At 51.4% G+C, this 24,199-nt stretch overlaps 1 protein-coding gene across 1 annotated transcript in view; it reads right to left on the minus strand.

Annotated features, from left to right (window-relative positions):
* The window catches only part of GFRA4 (GDNF family receptor alpha 4), a 617,177-nt gene that overhangs the window by 12,510 nt on the left and 580,468 nt on the right, over positions 1–24,199 (minus strand). Inside the window, exon 6 of the mRNA XM_075346410.1 lies at positions 14,422–14,531. Within this exon, the coding sequence (XP_075202525.1) occupies positions 14,422–14,531 (110 nt within the window). The remainder of the gene's footprint in view (positions 1–14,421; positions 14,532–24,199) is intronic.

Below are 24,199 nucleotides of genomic sequence, written 5' to 3' on the forward strand. Positions count from 1 at the left end.
TAAGAATGCTGGCAGCATTCATGCCACTGACAGGAGTGGGGGATCCACCTGTCAGTGCTCAGACCATACGCCGCACACTGCAGAGGTTACAGGGGTGGGGGGTCCTGCTGTCAGTGCTAAGACCATACACCGCACACTGCAGAGGTTACAGGGGTGGGTGGTCCGCCTGTCAGTGCTCAGACCATACACCACACACTGCAGAGGTTACAGGGGTGGGGGGTCCTGCTGTCAGTGCTCAGACCATACACCGCACACTGCATAGGATACAGGGGTGGGGGGTCTGCCTGTCAGTGCTCAGACCATATGCCACACACTGCAGAGGTTACAGGGGTGGGGGGTCCACCTGTCAGTGCTCAGACCATACGCCACACACTGCAGAGGTTACAGGGGTGGGGGGTCCGCCTGTCAGTGCTCAGAACATACGCCACACACTGCAGAGGTTACAGGGGTAGTGGGTCCGCCTGTCAGTGCTCAGATCATACACCGCACACTGCAGAGGTTATGTGACGCCCTGGGCAAGCCAGGGGTCACAGGTCACAACACCACACGCACCCCACATTCCCTGCAGGAACACCAAGGTCAGAACACAAATCCTTGTTGCCTTCCTCCAGGGGCTGATGTTCACACCAGGGGGTGGGCCAGGCGGTTGGCACCACCCACCGAGGAGTTCACAGTCCTGGAGGCGGGAAAACCAGGCAGGTTTTAGTTTGAGAGTTGAAGAGAGTAGAAGGAAGTGGCAGTGGAGCTAATGACAGGAGTGGAAGTGAGAGAAGAAAAATGACAGTTTGAAAGCCTGAAGTTGGTCCGGGTGTGTGCCCCGGACTGAGACAGCAAGGTTGACAGACGGCAGTGACCGTCTGTAGGAGAGGCTAATCGGAGGTTGCCGAAAAGGACCGTGGACGGGTGGTGGCCCGGCGGTACCGGAGCGGTATACAAAGAGAAGCCAGCACCAGTGGCAGGGGCCTTTCGGATCCCGGCAAGGCTAGGAGTCGCCATAATTTGCCAAATCCATCAGTGAAGGGGACCTTCGGGTCTCCCAGCAGCAAAGTCCCGATTGAAGGCAACAGTACGACCGTGAAGGGGAGACACCGCCACCGCCAAGGCACCAGTTTCCCAGGGCCAGCGCCTGCGGGCAAGAGAGGGGCTCCTCCGGCTCATATCCAAGCTGGGGAGTGGGTTACCGGTGGGAATCCATCGCTACCAAAGAACCGTACTTAGGTGCAGGGAAGTGACCGTCACCGCTAACTGCAGGGAACATCAGCACCGTAGCCGTCCGAGGGACCCGTCCAACCAGCCGTTTGTTTACCGGGAACTGTGTCATCATCCTTGGGCTGAGTGAGTACCTCCGTGCCGTGCGGCACAGCGCTGCCCCTGCGTCCCTGCACCTCCACAGGCCCCATAACCCGCCTGTCCACCATCCTGACCTCCCCATCATCGGGCCCCGGGACTACCAAAACCCCTACCCACGGAGGGGCAAACCAACATCTAGCTGCTCCATACCACCACTCCCGGGATCCCCAGACAGAGCAGCGGTGGTGTCCACACAATCACCACAACCGTGGGTGGCGTCACGGACATTAATCAAATCCCCCACCAACAAATCAACCCCCCTTTCACTCACGGGCGAGGAGCGCCGCTCGAGTCCCCGGAATCCGGCCCATCGCTCGAGCCACCGAGCAACAGCAGTAGCCGCAGAGCAGCGGCGGCCGGACCCGAGCAGTGGGAGAGCGCAGCGTTGACACCCTCCTCCCCGCCCGCGACAACTTGGCGTCACAAACAGGATCTTACCGCTCTGCCGTCTGGTAGAGGTGCGCCTTGTTACCGCCGGAGGTGTCCGGCCAGAAAATTTCAGAAGCCGCCATCTTGGGCGCGAAAAGTTCCCGCTCGAGCGTCTTCTCGAGTAGTGGAGGCGCGAAGGCCAAAACCCCGCCCCGATAGAGGAGGAGCCGGAAAGAGGATAAGGGGGACGAAATGGCGACTGGTCGCATGTTGCCGCGGCTATAAAAGCAGGGACGCCAGGACTCTGCAGCCATCTTGTTCCTGGAAGAAGCCGCCAGCAGCATGTGGATGCCGTCCCGAAGCACCGTGGTCCCCGCGCCGGGAACCGCGACGTGGGTGGAGATCCGGACCGCGCAGCTCTACCAGAGGCTGCAGGTCAAGATGCAGCTCCTCATGGAGGAGTGGGAGACCGACATGACGGATGTCATAGCGACCGTGCGGAGACGCGAGGAGGACACTGAGGAAGGGAGGGTGAGTGACCCACGCCCCGATGCCCTTGAAGGGCCGGTCATCGCGGCTGCGGAACCCGGTCTAAACCCTCTCACCCTGCTGCCTCCCTCGCCACCTGTCCCGGAAGCTGTGACCCCGCCACTAGGCCCGCTGCCACCGCAACCGGTAGCGATACCCAGCATGCCCGCCCCGGCGGGCCGACCTGCAGCCGAAGCCGGTAGCCGCTCGGAGGTGCTGCCGTGGAAAGCCCCGAAGCCCAAACCGGAGGCGTCCCCCGAGAAGTCCCCCGAGCCGGAGCTGATAGCCCGTTCCGTGCCGAAGGCCCAGCAGAGGAAAGCCCCTGTGCCCACCCCCCACACCTCGGCTGAGGTTGCGCCGGGTTGCCGCTGCAAGGCGGCGTCCAAGGCCAAGAAGCCGCAGGACCTGCCGCCCAGATCCCTAACAGTGGGCAGCGTCCAAAATGTCCCGCGAGGCCCGACCCGTGCGCCGGAGCTCGCAGCAGCGCCGTACTGGGACAGGGAGCCGGTACCGTTGGGCCTGGAGCTCGAGGAGAGGAAAAGAAAGAAAGGGAGTTGGTGGCCCGTGCAATCCGGGAAAAAGAGAACCTCCGTCAGGCAACTTTCCGTGTCCGGGGCCCGTTGTATGAAGGGCAGGTGAGGCGGTTTGATGTCCGCCGGGGCTATGGATTCATATATGAACCGGGCCTGGAGGCCGAAGTGTTTATAGCCCGGCGGGATGTTAATGTTCATCTGCCAGAGGAGCACCCCGGTCGGAACCTGATGCCGGGCGACTTGGTCCAGTACACCCGGCACTGTGGAGAGAGGGGGTGGTTCGCCCTAGATGCAAAATTGAAGGGCAGCCAAGAGGCCCGTGTAAGCGCTACACTCCCTCCCTCAAGTGATGCTGAGGACTCTGAGTAGGGCAGCGGAGCACCGTTGTCCAGTCCCCGTTGGGACCACCAGTTTGTTCAAAAGTTTGAAAAAGATGAAGATGAAAATGTGTGATAACCGAAAAGTCACCTGATTAACCTGTGATTTGGAAAACCGGCCATTGCCGGCACCGTTGTCCCCGTGGGGACCGATTGAAGTTGTTTTCATAGGAACTCCTATGGACAAGCCCGTGAACTTGTAGGGCAACCACAAACGTTAGTGGCTTGTAAATATGTTTCCGTTGCAACTGCCACCGTACCGCCTCCGGAGAGGCAGATTGGAGGGAGGGCCCGCAGTAGAGCAGGCTGGGGCCCAGCCACCACCGGAACCGGTGGCTACCCTCTGGAGGGGAAGGACAGATCCCGCTCGGGTAACTTGGTTCAGGACTGGGGTCAAGGGGTGCTGCCTGTTTCTTAGGGGCAGCATCAGGGCCAGGTTACTTGGGTGGGAGAGAGCGGCAGCCGCAACCGTTTGTTACCGTAACGTTTAAGCAAAGTGCCTCCCGTTGTGGGATGATGTTTTTCTCCTTGTACTGTGTTACCGTTTTTATCTTTCAGAAAAAAAAAAAAAGGAAAATAAAACCGGTGTTGGACGGGCAGCCCGAGGACGGTCTGCGTTTTGCTAAGGGGGAATGTGACGCCCTGGGCAAGCCAGGGGTCACAGGTCACAATACCACACGCACCCCACATTCCCTGCAGGAACACCAAGGTCAGAACACAAATCCTTGTTGCCCTCCTCCAGGGGCTGATGTTCACACCAGGGGGGTGGGCCAGGCGGTTGGCACCACCCACCGAGGAGTTCACAGTCCTGGAGGCGGGAAAACCAGGCAGGTTTTAGTTTGAGAGTAGAAGGAAGTGGCAGTGGAGCTAGTGACAGGAGTGGAAGTGAGAGAAGAAAAGTGACAGTTTGAAAGCCTGAAGTTGGTCCGGGTGTGTGCCCCGGACTGAGACAGCAAGGTTGACAGACGGTGGTGACCGTCTGTAGGAGAGGCTAATCGGAGGTTGCCGAAAAGGACCGTGGACGGGTGGTGGCCCGGCGGTACCGGAGCGGTATACAAAGAGAAGCCAGCACCAGTGGCAGGGGCCTTTCGGATCCCGGCAAGGCTAGGAGTCGCCATAACTTGCCAAATCCGTCAGTGAAGGGGACCTTCGGGTCTCCCAGCAGCAAAGTCCCGATTGAAGGCAACAGTCCGACCGTGAAGGGGAGACACCGCCACCGCCAAGGCACCAGTTTCCCAGGGCCAGCGCCTGCGGGCAAGAGAGGGGCTCCTCCGGCTCATATCCAAGCTGGGGAGCGGGTTACCGGTGGGAATCCATCGCTACCAAAGAACCGTACTTAGGTGCAGGGAAGTGACCGTCACCGCTAACTGCAGGGAACATCAGCACCGTAGCCGTCCGAGGGACCCGTCCAACCAGCCGTTTGTTTACCGGGAACTGTGTCATCATCCTTGGGCTGAGTGAGTACCTCCGTGCCGTGCGGCACAGCGCTGCCCCTGCGTCCCTGCACCTCCACAGGCCCCATAACCCGCCTGTCCACCATCCTGACCTCCCCATCATCGGGCCCCGGGACTACCAAAACTCCTACCCACGGAGGGGCAAACCAACATCTAGCTGCTCCATACCACCACTCCCGGAATCCCCAGACAGAGCAGCGGTGGTGTCCACACAATCACCACAACCGTGGGTGGCGTCACGGACATTAATCAAATCCCCCACCAACAAATCAACCCCCCTTTCACTCACGGGCGAGGAGCGCCGCTCGAGTCCTCGGGATCCGGCCCATCGCTCGAGCCACCGAGCAACAGCAGTAGCCGCAGAGCAGCGGCGGCCGGACCCGAGCAGTGGGAGAGCGCAGTGTTGACACCCTCCTCCCTGCCTGCGACAGTTACAGGGGTGGTGGGTCCGCCTGTCAGTGCTCAGACCATACACCGCACACTGCAGAGGTTACAGGGGTGGTGGGTCCGCCTGTCAGTGCTCAGACCATACACCTCACACTGCAGAGGTTACAGGGGTGGAGGGTCCGCCTGTCAGTGCTCAGATCATACACCGCACACTGCAGAGGTTACAGGGGTGGGGGGTCCGCCTGTCAGTGCTCAGATCATACACCGCACACTGCAGAGGTTACAGGGGTGGAGGGTCCGCCTGTCAGTGCTCAGATCATACACCGCACACTGCAGAGGTTACGGGGTGGAGGGTCCGCCTGTCAGTGCTCAGATCATACACCGCACACTGCAGAGGTTACAGGGGTGGTGGGTCCGCCTGTCAGTGCTCAGATCATACACCGCACACTGCAGAGGTTACAGGGGTGGAGGGTCTGCCTGTCAGTGCTCAGACCATACACCGCACACTGCAGAGGTTACAGGGGTGGTGGGTCCGCCTGTCAGTGCTCAGATCATACAACGCACACTGCAGAGGTTACAGGGGTGGAGGGTCCGCCTGTCAGTGCTCAGATCATACACCGCACACTGCAGAGGTTACAGGGGTGGAGGGTCCGCCTGTCAGTGCTCAGATCATACACCGCACACTGCAGAGGTTACAGGGGTGGTGGGTCCGCCTGTCAGTGCTCAGATCATACACCGCACACTGCAGAGGTTACGGGGTGGAGGGTCCGCCTGTCAGTGCTCAGATCATACACCGCACACTGCAGAGGTTACGGGGTGGAGGGTCCGCCTGTCAGTGCTCAGATCATACACCGCACACTGCAGAGGTTACAGGGGTGGTGGGTCCGCCTGTCAGTGCTCAGACCATACACCGCACACTGCAGAGGTTACAGGGGTGGAGGGTCCGCCTGTCAGTGCTCAGACCATATGCCGCACACTGCAGAGGTTACAGGGGTGGGGGGGTCCGCCTGTCAGTGCTCAGATCATACACCGCACACTGCAGAGGTTACAGGGGTGGAGGGTCTGCCTGTCAGTGCTCAGACCATACACCGCACACTGCAGAGGTTACAGGGGTGGTGGGTCCGCCTGTCAGTGCTCAGATCATACACCGCACACTGCAGAGGTTACAGGGGTGGAGGGTCTGCCTGTCAGTGCTCAGACCATACACCGCACACTGCAGAGGTTACAGGGGTGGTGGGTCCGCCTGTCAGTGCTCAGATCATACACCGCACACTGCAGAGGTTACAGGGGTGGAGGGTCCTCCTGTCAGTGCTCAGATCATACACCACACACTGCAGAGGTTACAGGGGTGGAGGGTCCGCCTGTCAGTGCTCAGATCATACACCGCACACTGCAGAGGTTACAGGGGTGGAGGGTCCGCCTGTCAGTGCTCAGATCATACACCGCACACTGCAGAGGTTACAGGGGTGGAGGGTCCGCCTGTCAGTGCTCAGATCATACACCGCACACTGCAGAGGTTACAGGGGTGGAGGGTCCGCCTGTCAGTGCTCAGATCATACACCACACACTGCAGAGGTTACAGGGGTGGGGGGTCCGCCTGTCAGTGCTCAGATCATATACTGCACACTACATCACATTGGTCTGTATGGTCGATGTCTTTTCTGAACATGATGCACAGGAAATCCCACAAACCGTTTGCTGAAGGCAAGCAGACTAAGGACATGGATTACTGGAGCCGTCCTGTGATTCAACTGTTTTTATTGATTTTGCAAGTTAAAATGGGGAGGTCTGAGTTGGGATAGAATTGGGTAACAGTAGGAAAAAAAGGGGGCTGGTTATATAGGGTTAACAGGGGGGAAACAAAGCAATTTACATACAGAGATCAGAGTTCTTTTTACATTTTGATAACAGTTCTGACAGTTTTTGCAGTTACAATACATGCATTAAATGAGATTGGCTATATCATGGCATACGGTAAGTTTTTTGTCCTAGTCAATGGTTTCTTTTATGTGCAGTTGTGTGAATGTTTTGATCCAGGGGAGCCAATTTCAGTTGTATTATTTGTAGCTCTTTTTCCTTAGGGCGAAGCTGTGTTCAAATGCCTTGTGTAGGAAAATTCTATCTATGAGGTCTTCTATCTTGGGTGGAGGCTTTTGTTTCCACCTTGATGCGATCGGGTGCTTTATAGTTAACAGAATATGATTTATGATGGGATTGAATTCATTTGAGATGTTTTCCGGACCGATGGACAGTAGCATTAGCTGTGGGGTGAGAGGGATGTTTAGATTAGTGGTTTTTAAGATGAGGTCTTGTGTGTCTGTCGCGGGCGGAGGAGGGGACACTGCGCTCTCCCACTGCTCGGGTCTGGCTGCCGCTGCTGCTGCGGCCTGCTGCTGCTCGGTGGCTCGAGCGATGGGCCGGATCCCGGGGACTCGAGCGGCGCTCCTCGCCCGTGAGTGAAAGGGGTTTGGTTTTTGGGGATAGTTTATTGTCCGTGACGCCACCCACGGTTGTGGTGATTGTAGGAACACCACCGCTGCTCTGTATGGGAATCCCGGGAGCGGTGACAGGGAGCAGCAAAGTTGTTAGTTCTCCCCTCCGTGGGTAGGGGGTGGTTGTCCCAGGGCCCAGTGATGAGTTGGAGGATGAGGGATGGCGGGGCCAGTGCAGGGTTTGGCTGGGGTGCAGGGACGCGGGGGCAGCGCTGTGCCTCACGGCACTGTGGTACTCACTCAGCCTGAGACGGGGACACAGTTCTCGGTAAAACACACGGCTGGAAAGACGGTTCCCACGGACGGCTGCTGTTGCTTTTCCCCGGTAGTTGACGGTGACGGTCCCTTTTCCTGCACCTAAATCTATGTTGGTAGCGATGGGTTCCCACCGGTTACCTGCTCACCGGCCTGGAAATGTGCCGGAGGAGCCCCTCTTTGCCCGCAGGCGCTGGCCCTGAGAAACTGGTGCCTTGGCGGTGGCGGTGTCTCTCTCTAACGGTTGGACTGTTGCCTTCAATCGGGACTTGGGTGTTGGGAGACCCGGAGGTCCCCTTCACTGACGGATTTGGCAAATTCACGGCGACTCCTAGCCTTGCCGGGATCCGAAAGGCCACTGCCAATGGTGCTGGCTTCTCTTCATATACCGCTCCGGTACCACCGGGCCACCACCAGTCCACGGTCCTTTCGGCAACCTCCAAGTAGCCTCTCCTGCAGACAGTCACCGCCGTCTGCTGACCTTGCTGTTCTCAGTCCGGGGCACACACCCGGACCAACTTCAGGCTTTCTCAACTGTCACTTTTACTGTCCTCCTTCTCTTTCCTCCACCACTTCACTGTTTACTCCTTCACTTCCCTAGCTGAACTCTCCTCTCCAAACTCTAACTCTTTCTCAATCTAAACTCTTCTGCCTAGTTTTCCCGCCTCCAGGACTGTGAACTCCTCGGTGGGCGGAGCCAACCGCCTGGCCCACCCCCTGGTGTGGACATCAGCCCCTGGAGGAAGGCAACAAGGATTTTTGTGTAGCTTTGGTGTACCTATCCGGGGTGTAGGGTGTGATGGTGTTATGACCTGTGACCCCTGGCTTGCCCAGGGCGTCACATGTCCATCCAGAGGCTGTAGAGGGATGGACACCTCCAGAATATGCGAGCCAAGTTGCCAGTTTTCCCACAAGTTGGTTTATACAGACCCAGTTGCTATATTCTTTGCCTGTGAGATTGAATTTGGTTTTGATCTCATCAAAGGTTATTGGGATGGAATCTATTATGATATCCAACAAGCTTACAATACCCTGCTTTTTCCAGAACCATATCTTGTGGTCTGATGAGACCAAGATAAACGTATTTGGTTCAGATGGTGTCAAGCGTGTGTAGTGACAACTAGGTGAGGAGGACAAAGACAAGTGTGTCCTGCCTACAGTCAGGCATGGTGGTGGAGGGTCATGGTTTGGGGCTGCATGAGTATTGCCGGCTGTGGGAGCTACAGTTCATTGAGGGAACCATGAATGCCAACATGTCCTGTAACATACTGAAGCAGAGCAGGATCCCCTCCTTTCATATTCCAACATGATGACCCCAAACACCTCTAAGATGACAACTGCCTCGCTACAGAAACTGAGGGTAAAGCTGCTAGACCGGCCAAGTGTCTCCAGACTTAAACCCTATGGAGCATCTGTGGGGCCTCCTCAAATGAAAGGTGGAGGAGCACAAGGTCTCTAATATCCCCCAGCTTCATGATGTCTTCATGGAGGATGGAAGAAGATCCAGCAGCTCCTGTGAAGCTCTAGTGACCTCCAAGCCCAAGAGAGTTGACACTTTGCGCACATATTGGCCATTTTTCACTTAAGGGTGTACTCACTTTTGTTGCCAGCGGTTTAGGCATTAATTGCTCTGTGTTGAGTTATTTAGAGGACACCACGTTTACACTGTTATACAAGCTGCACACTGACACTGTACATTGCATCACAGGATCAGATCGGCAGTGCTGTCGCATGAAAAGATATAATAATATCTTAACAAATATGTGAGGGGTGTACTCACTTTTGTGATATATTGTACTATTACATTCAACAAGCTCTAAGAAATTCATGCAAGCAGCGAGCCGTCACTAGTGCCAGGGCTGAGGCTGCCAGCAGCTGTTGTTTGCACCCCGGGGTTGACCGTCCGGGCAGCTGGTAACGGAGTAGATTATCGGCTCAGAAACAAATCCTTCCTGCAGCTGATTTGCAGTGTGGTGAGCATTCAGTCACCTTCTTGATGGCTTCCAGTCCCGAAAAAGCAGCCAAGGTTTATTATATGGAGCTGCATGATGAGAAAACTAGGGTGAAATACAATGGTGCTCATTAATCAAGGGTTAAACCCACAGCAAGAACAAAACTGGTGTGCCATCCTGGTGCTATGTCATGTCACCACGCCATCCGTGTAGCATGGAGGAGGGCTTCTATGGTGCCCAAGAGATTTGCCAACTCGTCAGGAGCCCCGGTAGCTACTATATATCCAGGAGCCTCCTGAAATCACCTGAAAAGCAGCGTGCCCCCCCTGTGCCTGGCACAAGGGTACATTATCAATCTGACTAGGCCCAGCAGCTGAAACGCACATACAGGGGGGGCCACAAATAGGAATGTGGATAGCAACAACGCACTCAAAAGTGGATGTTTTAGGAGCCCTGCTGGGCTAATTGCTCAAATATCACAAATAGTGATGAGCGAGCACCACCTGTCATGGGGTGTGAGGGGATAACAGGGGACTTGAGCTCCTACACTGGCCCTCAGGCTAGGGGGCCCTAGCTGTCCCTACTCCCAGAGATATGTCTAATGGTGACAATGTCTGGGCCGCCTTCCTTGCCCTCCTCCTGGCCAGCCCTGATCTAATACCCCCTTTCCCCCACCCCAGGAGAGAGACAGGACAGGAGTGGTGAGATACACCTAATGGTGACAATGTCTGGGCCGCCTTCCTTGCCCTCCTCCTGGCCAGCCCTGATCTAATACCCCCTTTCCCCCACCCCAGGAGAGAGACAGGACAGGAGTAGTGAGATACACCTAATGGTGACAATGTCTGGGCCGCCTTCCTTGCCCTCCTCCTGGCCAGCCCTGATCTAATACCCCCTTTCCCCCACCCCAGGAGAGAGCCAGGACAGGAGTGGTGAGATACACCTAATGGTGACAAGTTCTGGGCCGCCTTCCTTGCCCTCCTCCTGGCCAGCCCTGATCTAATACCCCCTTTCCCCCACCCCAGGAGAGAGCCAGGACAGGTATGGTGAGATACATCTAATGGTGACAATGTCTGGGCCGCCTTCCTTGCCCTCCTCCTGGCCAACCCTGATCTAATACCTCCTTTCCCCCACCCCAGGAGAGAGCCAGTACAGGAGTGGTGAGATACACCTAATGGTGACAATATCTGGGCCACCTTCCTTGCCCTCCTCCTGGCCAGCCCTGATCTAATACCCCCTTTCCCCCACCCCAGGAGAGAGCCAGGACAGGAGTGGTGAGATACACCTAATGGTGACAATATCTGGGCCACCTTCCTTGCCCTCCTCCTGGCCAGCCCTGATCTAATACCCCCTCCCCCCACTCCAGGAGACAGCCAGGCCAGGAGTGGTGAACCAATAGATATGGACAAACAGGGTAAACCAAAACTCTTATCATGCAGCAATCACACAGAGCTATCAGATAACAAATAATAAGGAGGAAAATAAAGAGCAGGGAAGAAATAACCAGACAATAGAAGGAATTCCACAGCACACCAAGCAACATGCTGTTAATCACCAGTTTCTGGAACACAACAGCACACAGACGGGATTAGCAAAAGCTATAGTCAACATGGGAAGACAGATTCATCCATCTTATAAAGGCGGGGCGTAACTGTGATAGGTCACCTTCAACATGTGATCCAGCAGGCTATCAGAGATGAACTCCTGCTAGCCTGATGACTAATGAGCACACAAACTGTCAAGGCCCAAGCCTGCCTGTGCAACTCAGAAGCACCAGAGAAAGCATAGTGTGGAGTGTCAGAGTCTGGAGTCTGAACAGCGTCTGATGCCACTTGGTGTGTTAAGAGCCAAACACCGTGTGACACTACAATTCTTGGGTGTTCGCTACTCGCAACAAGCAGCTGGATGCTCGAATGGACGCAACTCGTGTACCGAGAATAATGGAAGTCAGTGAGGAACTCAGACATTTCTCCACAAGATTTCCCAGAAAAATACCAGCGTTCACCATTGACTTCCATTATACTTGGGTACACGAAGCATGCCAATCCGAACATAAACTGCTCATTACGAGTACCGAGCACCCGAGCATGGTAGTGCCCACTCATCACTAGTTACCAGTACCGAGCACACAAGCATGGTAGTGCCCGCTCATCACTAGTTATGAGTACTGAGCACCCGAGCATGGTAGTGCCCGCTCATCACTAGTTATAAGAACTGAGCACCCGAGCATGGTAGTGCCCACTCATCACTAGTTACGAGTACTGAGCACCTGAGCATGGTAGTGCCCGCTCATCACTAGTTACCAGTACTGAGCACCCGAGCATGGTAGTGCCCACTCATCACTAGTTACGAATATTGAGCACCCGAGCATGGTAGTGCCCGCTCATCACTAGTTACGACTACAGAGCACCTGAGCATGGTAGTGCCCGCTCATCACTAGTTACGAGTACAGAGCACCCGAGCATGATAGTGCTCGCTCATCACTAGTTACGAGTACTGAGCACCCGAGCATGGTAGTGCCCGCTCATCACTAGTTACCAGTACTGAGCACCTGAGCATGGTAGTGCCCGCTCATCACTAGTTATCAGCACTGAGCACCCGAGCATGGTAGTGCCCGCTCATCACTAGTTACCAATACTAAGCACCTGAGCATGGTAGTGCCCGCTCATCACTAGTTACAAGTACTGAGCCCCCGAGCATGGTAGTGCTCGCTCATCACTAGTTACGAGCACTGAGCACCCGAGTATGGTAGTGCCCGCTCATCACTAGTTACGAGTACTGAGCCCCCGAGCATGGTAGTGCTCGCTCATCACTAGTTACGAGTACTGAGCCCCCGAGCATGGTAGTGCCCGCTCATCACTAGTTACGAGTACAGAGCCCCCGAGCATGGTAGTGCTCACTCATCACTAGTTACACGTACTGATCCCCCGAGCATGGTAGTGTCCGCTCATCACTAGTTACAAGTGTCGCGGGCGGAGGAGGGGACGCTGCGCTCTCCCACTGCTCGGGTCCGGTTGCCGCTGCTGCTGCGGCCTCTGCGGCTCGAGCGATGGGCCGGATCCCGGGGACTCGAGCGGCGCTCCTCGCCCGTGAGTGAAAAGGGGTTTGGTTTTGGGGATTTATTGTCCGTGACGCCACCCACGGTTATGGTGATTGTGTGGACACCACCGCTGCTCTGTATGGGGATCCCGGGAGCGGTGACAGGGAGCAGCTTTGTTGTTATTTCTCCCCTCCGTGGGTAGGGGGTTTGTTGTCCCGGGGCCCGTTGATGGGGTAGGGGTGAATGGCAGGCCGGGAGCGGGGCCTGGTGAGGTGCAGGGTCGCGGGGGCAGCGCTGTGCCGCACGGCACGGTGGTACTCACTCAGCCTGAGATGGTGACACAGTTCTCGGTAAAACACACGGCTGGAAAGACGGTTCCCACGGACGGCTGCTGTTGCTTTTCCCCGGTAGTTAACGGTGACTGTCTCTTTCCCTGCACCTTGTGTGATGTTGGTAGCGATGGGTTCCCACCGGTTACCCGCTCCCCGACTCGGATATGGGCCGGAGGAGCCCCTCTTTGCCCGCAGGCGCTGGCCCTGAGAAACTGGTGCCTTGGCGGTGGCGGTGTCTCTCTGTAACGGTTGGACTGTTGCCTTCAATCGGGACTTGATTGTTTGGAGACCCGGAGGTCCCCTTCACTGACGGATTTGGCAAATTCACGGCGACTCCTAGCCTTGCCGGGATCCGAAAGGCCCCTGCCAATGGTGCTGGCTTCTCTTCGTATACCGGTCCGGTACCGCCGGGCCACCACCCGTCCACGGTCCTTTCGGCAACCTCCAATCAGCCTCTCCTGCAGACGGTCACCGCCGTCTGCCAACCTTGCTGTCTCAGTCCGGGGCACACACCCGGACCAACTTCATGCTTTCAAACTGTCACTTTCTCCTTCACTTCAACTCCTCTCACTTGCTCCTCTACCACTTCCCTCTCACTTCCACTTCAGCTCTCACTAATCTGCCTGGTTTTCCCGCCTCCAGGGCTGTGAACTCCTCGGTGGGCGGAGCCAACCGCCTGGCCCACCCCCTGGTGTGGACATCAGCCCCTGGAGGAAAGCAACAAGGGTTTCTGGTGTAGCTTTGGTGTACCTATCCGGGGTGTAGGGTGTGGTGGTGTCATTACCTGTGACCTCTGGCTTGCCCAGGGCGTCACACAAGTACTGAGTACCCGAGCATGGTAGTGCCCGCTCATCACTAGTTACAAGTACTGAGCACCCGAGCATGGTAGTGCCCACTCATCACTAGTTACAAGTACTGAGCACCCGAGCATGGTAGTGCCCACTCATCACTAGTTACCAGTACTGAGCACCTGAGCATGGTAGTGCTCGCTCATCACTAGTTACGAGTACTGAGCACCCGAGCATGGTAGTGCTCGCTCATCACTAGTTACAAGTACTGAGCACCCGAGCATGGTAGTGCCCACTCATCACTAGTTACCAGTACTGAGCACCTGAGCATGGTAGTGCTCGCTCATCACTAGTTACGAGTACTGAGCACCCGAGCATGGTAGTGCTCGCTCATCACTAGTTACGAGTACTGAGCACCCGAGCATGGTAGTGCCCGCTCATCACTAGTTACCAGTACTGAGCACCCGAGCATGGTAGTGCCCGCTCATCACTAGTTACAAGTACTGAGTATCACAAATTTTGTGTAATAAATTTTGATATTAAATGAAAAGAGGAATAGCGAATTACCTATAATCCCTGTGTACGCCATCAGACACGCAGCATGGTTCTCTCGCGCACATCCGGTCACAGAGTGTGCTGAGGGCTGACAGTCCAGCTGGAAGGCAGCTAACCGGGATCTGAAGGGAGAAAATTAAAAAAAAAGACATAAAGATGTATCCCATGGCACAGAACAATACACAGGTGGCACAGAAGCATCATCCAATCCAGTGATGGCCCCACGTCTTAGAAATTGGGCGTTGTTTATCAAAATGGCCTAGAATAAAGATGCTTTTGGTCGCCCATGACAACCAATCAGAGCTCAGCTTTCATTTTTAAAAAGGCTCTGGTGCAATGGAAGCTGAGCTGTGATTGGTTGCTATGGGTAACAAAGATGGTTGTGCTTTTATACGGTTTCATAAGTCAGCATCAGCCAGGCCGTGCGTCTCTCATCATCACACGTCTTGTTCTATAGAGTCATGTCTGAGAGAATGACACATGCTTAATGTATGGCTGTATTTATTGAGCGCGGTGCTGATGTATAGATCCAGGCGGGAGCCATAGAGACGCAGCAGCTTCGGCTGTGACTGCAGACACTGAGCACCGGCCTCCAGGTCATGAAAGACGATTCCCACAAGAATGCGAAAGTGAATGTGGTCCTGTCAAATATATAAACATTTCTAGTCATGTACTTTCTACCTATGTATATGACAACAATATGGCCGCCCAGTGTTTCCTAGAGACCATGCCTGTTTTGTTATACTGCGATACATCCTATACTGTTCTATTGCCATCGTATTAAAAATGGGGAGAATCTATCCATTAGACCCGGTGATTCGGCCATCTTCTCAAATTCCCACTCCTTTCGTCCGGCAACCACAGACTACCAGGGTCCTGCAAATTGATTCCGCCATCTCTAGTAGACAGGTCTCTATGAAGTTGATATATATATGAGAACCCAACAGAAGAAGGCGACTTAAGGACCTTATTTTGGAACCCAAAGAACTGTTGGGGGGGACCAACGCGTTTTGGGGGCCCACTCTGCCCAGGTTTTGTGTAGGGAGAGGATTCAGAAGCTGCAAATAACATGGGGTGCTGGCTGTGTTGTACAGCCGGCACCAGAGTCTAAATGCTCTCAATGAAGACAGCGTTGAGTCAGACAGCAGCAGTCTTAAGTGCTGCTGTCAATCATGACAACATCATTTTAGAGGCTGTAAAGGACGGGGAGGTATCTCTGACGATCTATTGAACCCCTATCATAACATAAAGGCTCTTATGGGACCCTAATGTAGGACCCTGTGTCCGTCATATTTGAACACCTATGAAGTCTGCAGTATTGCAATGTAGTGTATGGGTATGTGTGCACACTGCAGTTTTGTTTCTCCAGTGAAAAATGCATCCTCCCGCAGAAAAACGCACCTCTGGCCAAAAAAACGCAAGAAAAAACGCATGCGTTTTCGGTGCATTTTTGCCCATTTTTTTTTTTTTTAACATTGTCAATGGCAAAATGCAGAAAAGAAGTGACATGCTACTTCTCTTTTCTGCGACCAAAACTGCAGGCTAAAAGGAGCAACGTGCGCACAATCTTTCGTATTTCTCATAATTTCTCATAGACTTTGCTAGGGAAGGTCACACGTGCAGTTTAGGACCACAAACTGCACCCAAAACTGCACCAAAAAAAAGCAGAAAAAAACACAGCAAAAAAAAAAAAACAGCGTGCGCACAAAGCTTATAAGTGATCACAGGTTCAAAAGGTCAACAATAAAAGATTTAAAAAAAGAACTAAAATAAACAAAATTCTTTTTTTTTTCTTTTTAGAAATTTGTTATTTCCTGAAGATCCAAAAATCTAAATAAAGTCTAAAAATAAATATGCTTTCCATCACTCCCATAGACTAACCAGGGAAATTAAGCCTGAATCACCCTCCTTTTACTAATTTAAACATGTAAAAAAAAAAAGTAAATTAATTAAATTAATTATATAATTAAAAAATAAATAAAATAAAAAAACAAAAAATAATATAAATACGATATATTATATATATATATATATATATATATATATATATATATATATATATATATATAAAATATGAAATTACATGAAATTACAAAATTAAAAGTCATTTATGGTAAATTCCACAAAGAAAAAAAAAATCAAAAAGCCTAAACTTCTGTCAGCTCGCATCCAATAGAAATCAATTCAATCCAAAGCATGACATAGAAAAAAAACAGCCCCCATACAGCTCTATTGAGAAAAAAAATCTAAAAGTTACGAGCCTCGGAAAACAGCGACATAAACAAAATTGTTTGAATTTTTTTCACCACTAAAATTAAAAAAAAAAATTAAAGAAGTTTGGTATCTGAAAAAATATGTCGAAAGGTCATTTTTACTGCAGAATGAATGCCGTAAAAAGAACCCCCCCCCCCCAAAAATGGTGGAATAACATTTTTTCTTCCCTTCACCCAACTTTTTTCAGCACAATGTATGATAAAATAAATAATTTCACTCAAATCTACCACTCATCCTGCATAAAATAAATACCTCCATATTCCTATGGAAAAATAAAGACGTTATGGCTCTTAGAAGAAGGGGCGAGGGAAACAAGGGTGCAAAATTGAAAATTATACATAATGGGAAAGTTATTGCTCTACCTGTGTTTGGTATTTTAGGATTATGTCTGGGACTTATTTATATACAAGGAGAATCTGTCAATAAGATCAACTTCCCCACCCCACTGCACCCCTAAATTAACTCCATCAACACCTTTATATCTTCTATCTGTTGCTGCATTCCGAAAAAATGAGTAAATTTATTCAAGTGTTAAGAGCTCTGGGCGTAATAGAGCACTTCGCAAGCCTCTGCCTCCTCAAGTTGTTTCCCGGACCAGTAACAGCTTCTTTAGCATGATTGATAACTCATTGTCTATGTGATGTCAGACAACAGGCATGAAAGCCACATCATGAGCAATTCAAGGTAAAAAGGCTGGTTCTGGGTGGGGAAACGACCTGAGCAGGCAGGGGTCCATTAAAGAGTAACCGTTGTGGTAATTTTTCTTTTACCATAAATCAATAATACACATAACAATAGGAAACTTTGTAATATATCTTATCAGAGAATTCTGCGCCTTTCAACTCCCGGATTGATCTTTTCCTCTCAATTTATGGGTAAAACATTAAAATCTGTATTCAGTAAAGACAGATTTTCCCATTACATAGATAGGAGATAAAAATTGGTGCTCATAAGATACTATGGAGGGAGGAAAGAGTGGCAGACACAGACATTCTGCTCTGAGATCACTTGAAATGTCAACTACAGTTTTTCATAGAACCTTATGAGCACCAACTGTCATCTCCTACCACAGTAATGGGACAGTCTGTATTCACAGAAGACAGATATTACTCGTGAATTGAGAATTAATTATCAGTCCATGAGGAGAAATAAGCAGATTTCTCTAATTGCTTATTTCCACATGTACGGTAGTAATGAATGATGAAAAAAATAAATATTAAAATGACAAATACTCTTTAAGTGCCCTGATGTCTCGGAGTGATGTAACTTCGGCGGGATCTGGGATCAGAACATCACAAGATTGATCGCAGATCCTTTTTACTCCCCACTCATAATTTACCCTGAATTGGAGCTTATTTAATTCCATCCGGTGCTGAAGGGGTTAAGGTTCCTTTCTGTCCTGCTGTGATTAAACAGGTAGTTTTAATATGAGCTGCAGTCACTCCCTTCTTCTATAAATATCTGCTCCTCACTTCTCCCTATGCTAGTTGTAGTTCATTCTATGCTGACCTGTGCAGGAGCTGTCTTTGGAGAAAGCATTGGTGATCTTTCCAGCATATGTGGTGGAATCTCTCTCTGGAGAAAAATTGGAGTTCTATGTTGTATCTGTTTCCCCTTTCTGTTCCCCTTCCTCATGTTGTCTTTATACTAGTACTAGCTACTCCCTTCTGCTATAAATATCCACTTTTCATTCCTCCATTTATGGCTATAGTTCATTCTCTGCTGACCTGTGAAGGAGCTGTCTTTGGAGAAACCAGTGACAATCTTTCTAGCATATGTAATGGAGTCTCTCTCTGGAGAAGAATTGGAGTTTTATGTTGTATCTCTTTTCCTTTTCTGTTCCCCTTCTTTGTGTTTTCTTTATACTTGTACTAGTCACTCCTTTCTGCTATAAATATCTACTCCTCCATATGCTGGCTATAGTTCATTCTATGCTGACCTGTGAAGGACCTGTCTTTGGAAAAAGCAGTGGTGATCTTTCCAGCATATGTGGTGGAGTCCCTCTCTGGAGAAGAATTGAAGTTCTATGTTGTATCTGCTTCCCTTTTCTGTTCCCCTTCCTCGTGTTTTCTTTATACTAGTACTAGCCACTCCCTTCTGCTATAAATATCTACTCCTCCATATGCTGGCTATAGTTCATTCTATGCTGACTTGTGAAGGACCTGTCTTTGGAAAAAGCAGTGGTGATCTTTCCAGCATATGCGGTGAAATCTCTCTCTGGAGAAGAATAGGAGATTATGTTGTATCTGTTTCCCTTCCTTATTTTTTTAGTAATAGTAAGACAAGTGTCTTGCTGGCCTGAACACTAGACAGAGCTAGTCCAGGGTCAGCCAGGGCCTAGGCACGTGGTCGAGCATGGGGTGAAGGATCCGTCTAGGGACTTTAGGGAGCTCAGAGATGATTCTGCTCCCTATCGTTAGGGCCTTTCTTTAAATCTTCCCTGGTATTATTGTAAAAATAAGAAAAACTAACACGACTTTTCTATTTTGCCTTTCTTTAATCCACTAAGGATTTTGATTTCTACCACAGCTTTTTCGTCATAAACAGGAAACATGGCCAGATAGCTCCAGAGCCTTGAAGGTGGACCTCTCCTTGGTTGTCTCTCTCTCTTTGAATACCTAAATATGGTTTCTCCAATCTCTGCCGTTAGAGCAGGACTATGTATCACGTGAGCAAGGATGGTTGACCTTAGGGAGATCAACATCCACCACTGCGGAGACACCATCACGTGTTTCTCAACGCAGTGATTCTAGAGCAATGCCCCCTGGGAAATATTCAAATCAAGAAGGCCTGCGGAGACACCATCACATGTTTCTCAACGCTGGCAGGAAACTAGCCAGGTCTTTCACCGAGAAGGAACAACCACGGGAAGGGCAGTCTCCAGTCAAGGAGACCACCTATGCCAAACATGGTATCCATCCACAGACAGCCGTTTCGGGGTATTTGCCCCTCATCAGTGTGGAGTAGGAATCTGGCTAGTGGGAGCATTGCCTAGTAAAAGACTATGTGAGCAAGGATGGTTGACCTTAGGGAGATCAACATCCACCACTGCGGAGACACCATCACGTGTTTCTCAACGCAGTGATTCTAGAGCAATGCCCCCTGGGAAATATTCAAATCAAGAAGGCCTGCGGAGACACCATCACATGTTTCTCAACGCTGGCAGGAAACTAGCCAGGTCTTTCACCGGGAAGGAACAACCACGGGAAGGGCAGTCTCCAGTCAAGGAGACCACCTATGCCAAACATGGTATCCATCCACAGACAGCCGTTTCGGGGTATTTGCCCCTCATCAGTGTGGAGTAGGAATCTGGCTAGTGGGAGCATTGCCTAGTAAAAGATATAGTCTTTTACTAGGCAATGCTCCCACTAGCCAGATTCCTACTCCACACTGATGAGGGGCAAATACCCCGAAACGGCTGTCTGTGGATGGATACCATGTTTGGCATAGGTGGTCTCCTTGACTGGAGACTGCCCTTCCCGTGGTTGTTCTGTGAAGCCCCACAGGTGTTGTGTCGGTGCATTACCTTCAGGGACTCCACTCGGCTGTATCTTGTTACAGGTAAGAAATCTTCTATTTGTCGTGACGCCACTCTCAGAATTGCGGTCAGTGGGGACCGCCACTGCAAGTTAGGGGTGCCTGGGGCTGATGGTAGGTGCAGTCAGGTGTCGTAGCCTCCTGAGAGTGAGGCGAGCCCCAGGGTCCTGTGTAGATGTGTAGAACTACAAGGCGCAGAATAACTCCACACAAGCAGGATGTCTTTCAGGGGTTTTACTCACAGTTGATGGCAGGGTGAGTAACCCGGGCGTAGCTGGGATGAACCAGGCTGGAACCAGGTGTCCTTCGGGCTGACTGATGAGGGTGACTACCGACTCGCCTTCCTTAGCCCTTTGCGTTTTGGGGTAACCCCGACTTTTAGTCCCTATGGGGGTCACCCAGGGAAGTTGCTGAAGCCTCTCTCCCCTTCGGTTTGTCCGTTTGCTTGTAGCCTGGGCCAGGACACTCCAGCTGCTTGCCTCCTGTGAACTATGGGCCCTAACTGTGGCGACGTTGCTGCGGACTTTGTAGTGTGATCTTGGGGGTGTAAAGTACCCCCTCAAGCAGGTTTGGCAAGGAAAGTTGGATCTATCCCTGCACTGGGACCTACTACCCGTTTGGGCCTGGTACTCCCTAGCAGTCTCCTTACTTCCCACTCCGTGCTCTCTCTTTAGCTGAAGATGGATTTCGGGTAGCACTCCTAGGTGACCGTTCTCCCCCGTCGGTAGCCACTGCGTGGGCGCTGTTAGACTGCAACAGCCCCAGGGGTCTGCTCCTCTCTGAGCTCCCTGGACTCTGCACTAAACCGGCTCACTTGAGGGACCTTCACTGCTGCTCCTGTCTCAGCTCCACTTCATGCTCCTCACTCCTCCCCTCTCTGCTTCAGACTGTTCTCCTCCTTCTCCTTCCTCTTTTCCCTTTTGTGCCTGCCTACGCCACCTAGCAACCAGGCTCTCCACCACACCCCTTGAGTGGAGATGGAGGCTTTTGGCCCCCTCCACTATTCCAGTGGAGGTGAAGGCTTTTCCCCCTCCTGGGATCCCCAGGGGTCCTCTCAAAGGTACATGTGTGAGACCTGATCACTATGCGCCTGTGTAGTCACACCTCGGTCAGCCTTCTGGATTACCTGTATTGTACTGTCCCCAGCATGGGTGCAGTACTCAGTGGTGCCTGACCAGGTCAGGGGCGCCACATTTCCTTCCCGGTGAAAGACCTGGCTAGTTTCCTGCCAGGGTTGAGAAACATGTGATGGTGTCTCCGCAGGCCTTCTTGATTTGGACTATGTATCACTTCCGGTGCCCCGCTCCTTCCGGCATGGGCTGACCGGAGCTGCTGATGAGCCTCTTCTTTATGTTTCCACTGTATAATCTGATAGTTTTGAGAGTCTATTCCAGAGGACAACAGATTCCCGCAATCACTCTTCAGAGGCCAACCATCCCTTATGTAAGATCCCATCCGTACGGTGTTAGTCAATGCTGCTCATGGAGAAGAAAGAATAGATACATTACGTCTCTTAGGCCTCTTCACATCTAGTGTCAGGAGATCTATGACATGTTCCACGATGGATATTGACTTGCTGCCTCCAGTACTCGCCACGCAATCACTCATGGTCGTTGCCATTATGAGTCTTGTAGCGTATCTAAGTCGACGGTTTATTGGACTTTAACTCAAGGACCTTTAAAATCCTCTAGAGAATATTAAATGTCAGGAGCTAAGCGATAATTAAAAAGTATGGCGTTTCTCTCCTGCTCACGTCTGGTGTTGTAAGACCGGGGAGTAGCGTTGCAGGCAGGACGTGCTGAGAGTTGTCCTATTCTGAGCGTTGGTAAATCGAAATTCTTTCATGTTTTATATAGTTTTTTACTCTGTGAACAATAGAAATGAAGGGATTGAAGATGATGCCTCATCACCGCAACCTCTTGTGATATGCCTCATTAGGACTTATGGTCATTCCCTTCGTGGGACCCCTCTCTATAAGCCCGAGCATCATTAGGACTTATTGTTATTCCCTACTTGGGACCCCTCTCTATAAGGCCGAGCATCATTTGGACTTATGGTCATTCCTTACTTGGGACCCCTCTCTTTAAGCCCGAGCATCATTAGGACTTATTGTTATTCCCTACTTGGGACCCCTCTCTATAAGCCCGAGCATCATTTGGACTTATTGTTATTCCCTACTTAGGACCCCTCTCTTTAAGCCCGAGCATCATTAGGACTTATGGTCATTCCTTACTTGGGACCCCTCTCTTTAAGCCCGAGCATCATTAGGACTTATTGTTATTCCCTACTTGGGACCCCTCTCTATAAGCCCGAGCATCATTTGGACTTATTGTTATTCCCTACTTAGGACCCCTCTCTTTAAGCCCGAGCATCATTAGGACTTATGGTCATTCCTTACTTGGGACCCCTCTCTTTAAGCCCGAGCATCATTAGGACTTATTGTTATTCCCTACTTGGGACCCCTCTCTATAAGCCCGAGCATCATTTGGACTTATGGTCATTCCTTACTTGGGACCCCTCTCTATAAGCCCGAGCATCATTAGGACTTATGGTCATTACCTACTTGGGACTCCTCTCTATAAGCCCGGGCATCATTAGGACTTATGGTCATTCCCTACTTGGGACTCGTCTCTATAAGCCCAAGTATCATTAGGACTTACGCTCATTCCCTACTTGGAACCCCTTTCTATAAGCCCTGGCATCATTAGGACTTATGGTCATTCCCTACTTGGTACCCCTCTCTATAAGCCTGAGCATTACCAGGACTTACAAGACAAAACAATCACTGATCTCGGGGAGACCAGCCAGAGAAAACACTGCCGGCAGCCAGCGAGGGCGCTCAAGACAGTGAAATCCTACGTACATAGCCCCCTGGGAAATATGCAAATCAATAAAGTCCGTGGCTGGGTCCTTCCCGGAGGGATATCTGGCTGGTTTCTGTGTTGAGACTCCTAACAGAGGCTCCACGGACTTTTTGGATTTGCATATTTCCCAGGGGGCAATGTACTGTACCTAGGATTTCACTGTCTTGAGTGCCCTCGCTGGCTGCCAGCAGTGTTTTCTCTGGCTGGTCTCCCCAAGATCAGTGATTGTTTTGTCTTGTTGGTCTACTAGGCATTGCTCCCACCTGGCCAGAATCCTACTCCACACTGATGAGGGGCAATACCCTGAAACAGCTGTCTGTGGATGGATACCTGGCCTTGGTATTTCCCTTGTCATATTTTTAAACTTGTCAAAAAGTTGGATATTGACTAAAAGGGCCACTTAATATGGTGGTTATGGTGGTCTCCTAAAAAGAGCCACCCCTTGGTTGGGTCCTTCCCGGAGGGATATCTGGCTGGTTTCTGTGTTGAGACTCCTAACAGAGGCTCCACGGACTTTTTTGATTTGTATCACCAGGACTTGTCATTCACTACTTCGGACCCCTCTCTATAAACCCAAGCATCATTAGGACATATGGTCTTTCCCTACTTGGGACCCCTCTCTATAAGCCCGAGCATCACTAGGACTTGTCATTCACTACTTTGGACCCCTCTCTATAAGCCCAAGCATCATTAGGACTTATGGTCATTCCTTACTTGGCACCACTCTCTATAAAACCGAGCATCCTTAGGACTTATGGTAATTACCTACGTGGGACCCTTCTCTATAAATCCGAGCATCATTAGGATTTATGGTCATTCCGTACTTGTGACCCCTCTTTATAAACCCGATAATTATTAGAACTCATGGTCACTCTGTACTTGGGACCTCTCTCTATTTGGGCTGTATGGGCTTGGCAAAGGTCCAGAGGAATTCTAAGTAAAACACCTATGAAGGAGCCCAACCACAAAAGAACTCATGAAATTACACAGTCGAAGGGTTTTATCAAGAGTCCTTGCTCAGGTGTGTCTAACCATTGGGACAATAGGGTAGCGTGTATTGGCTCATGCCTAGAAGTTGTCCATTTTGTCACCTTGCTCCAGTCAAGGGATATCTG

The sequence above is a fragment of the Anomaloglossus baeobatrachus genome, chromosome 1, assembly GCF_048569485.1.
Source record: "Anomaloglossus baeobatrachus isolate aAnoBae1 chromosome 1, aAnoBae1.hap1, whole genome shotgun sequence".
Taxonomy (NCBI): Eukaryota; Metazoa; Chordata; class Amphibia; order Anura; family Aromobatidae; genus Anomaloglossus; species Anomaloglossus baeobatrachus.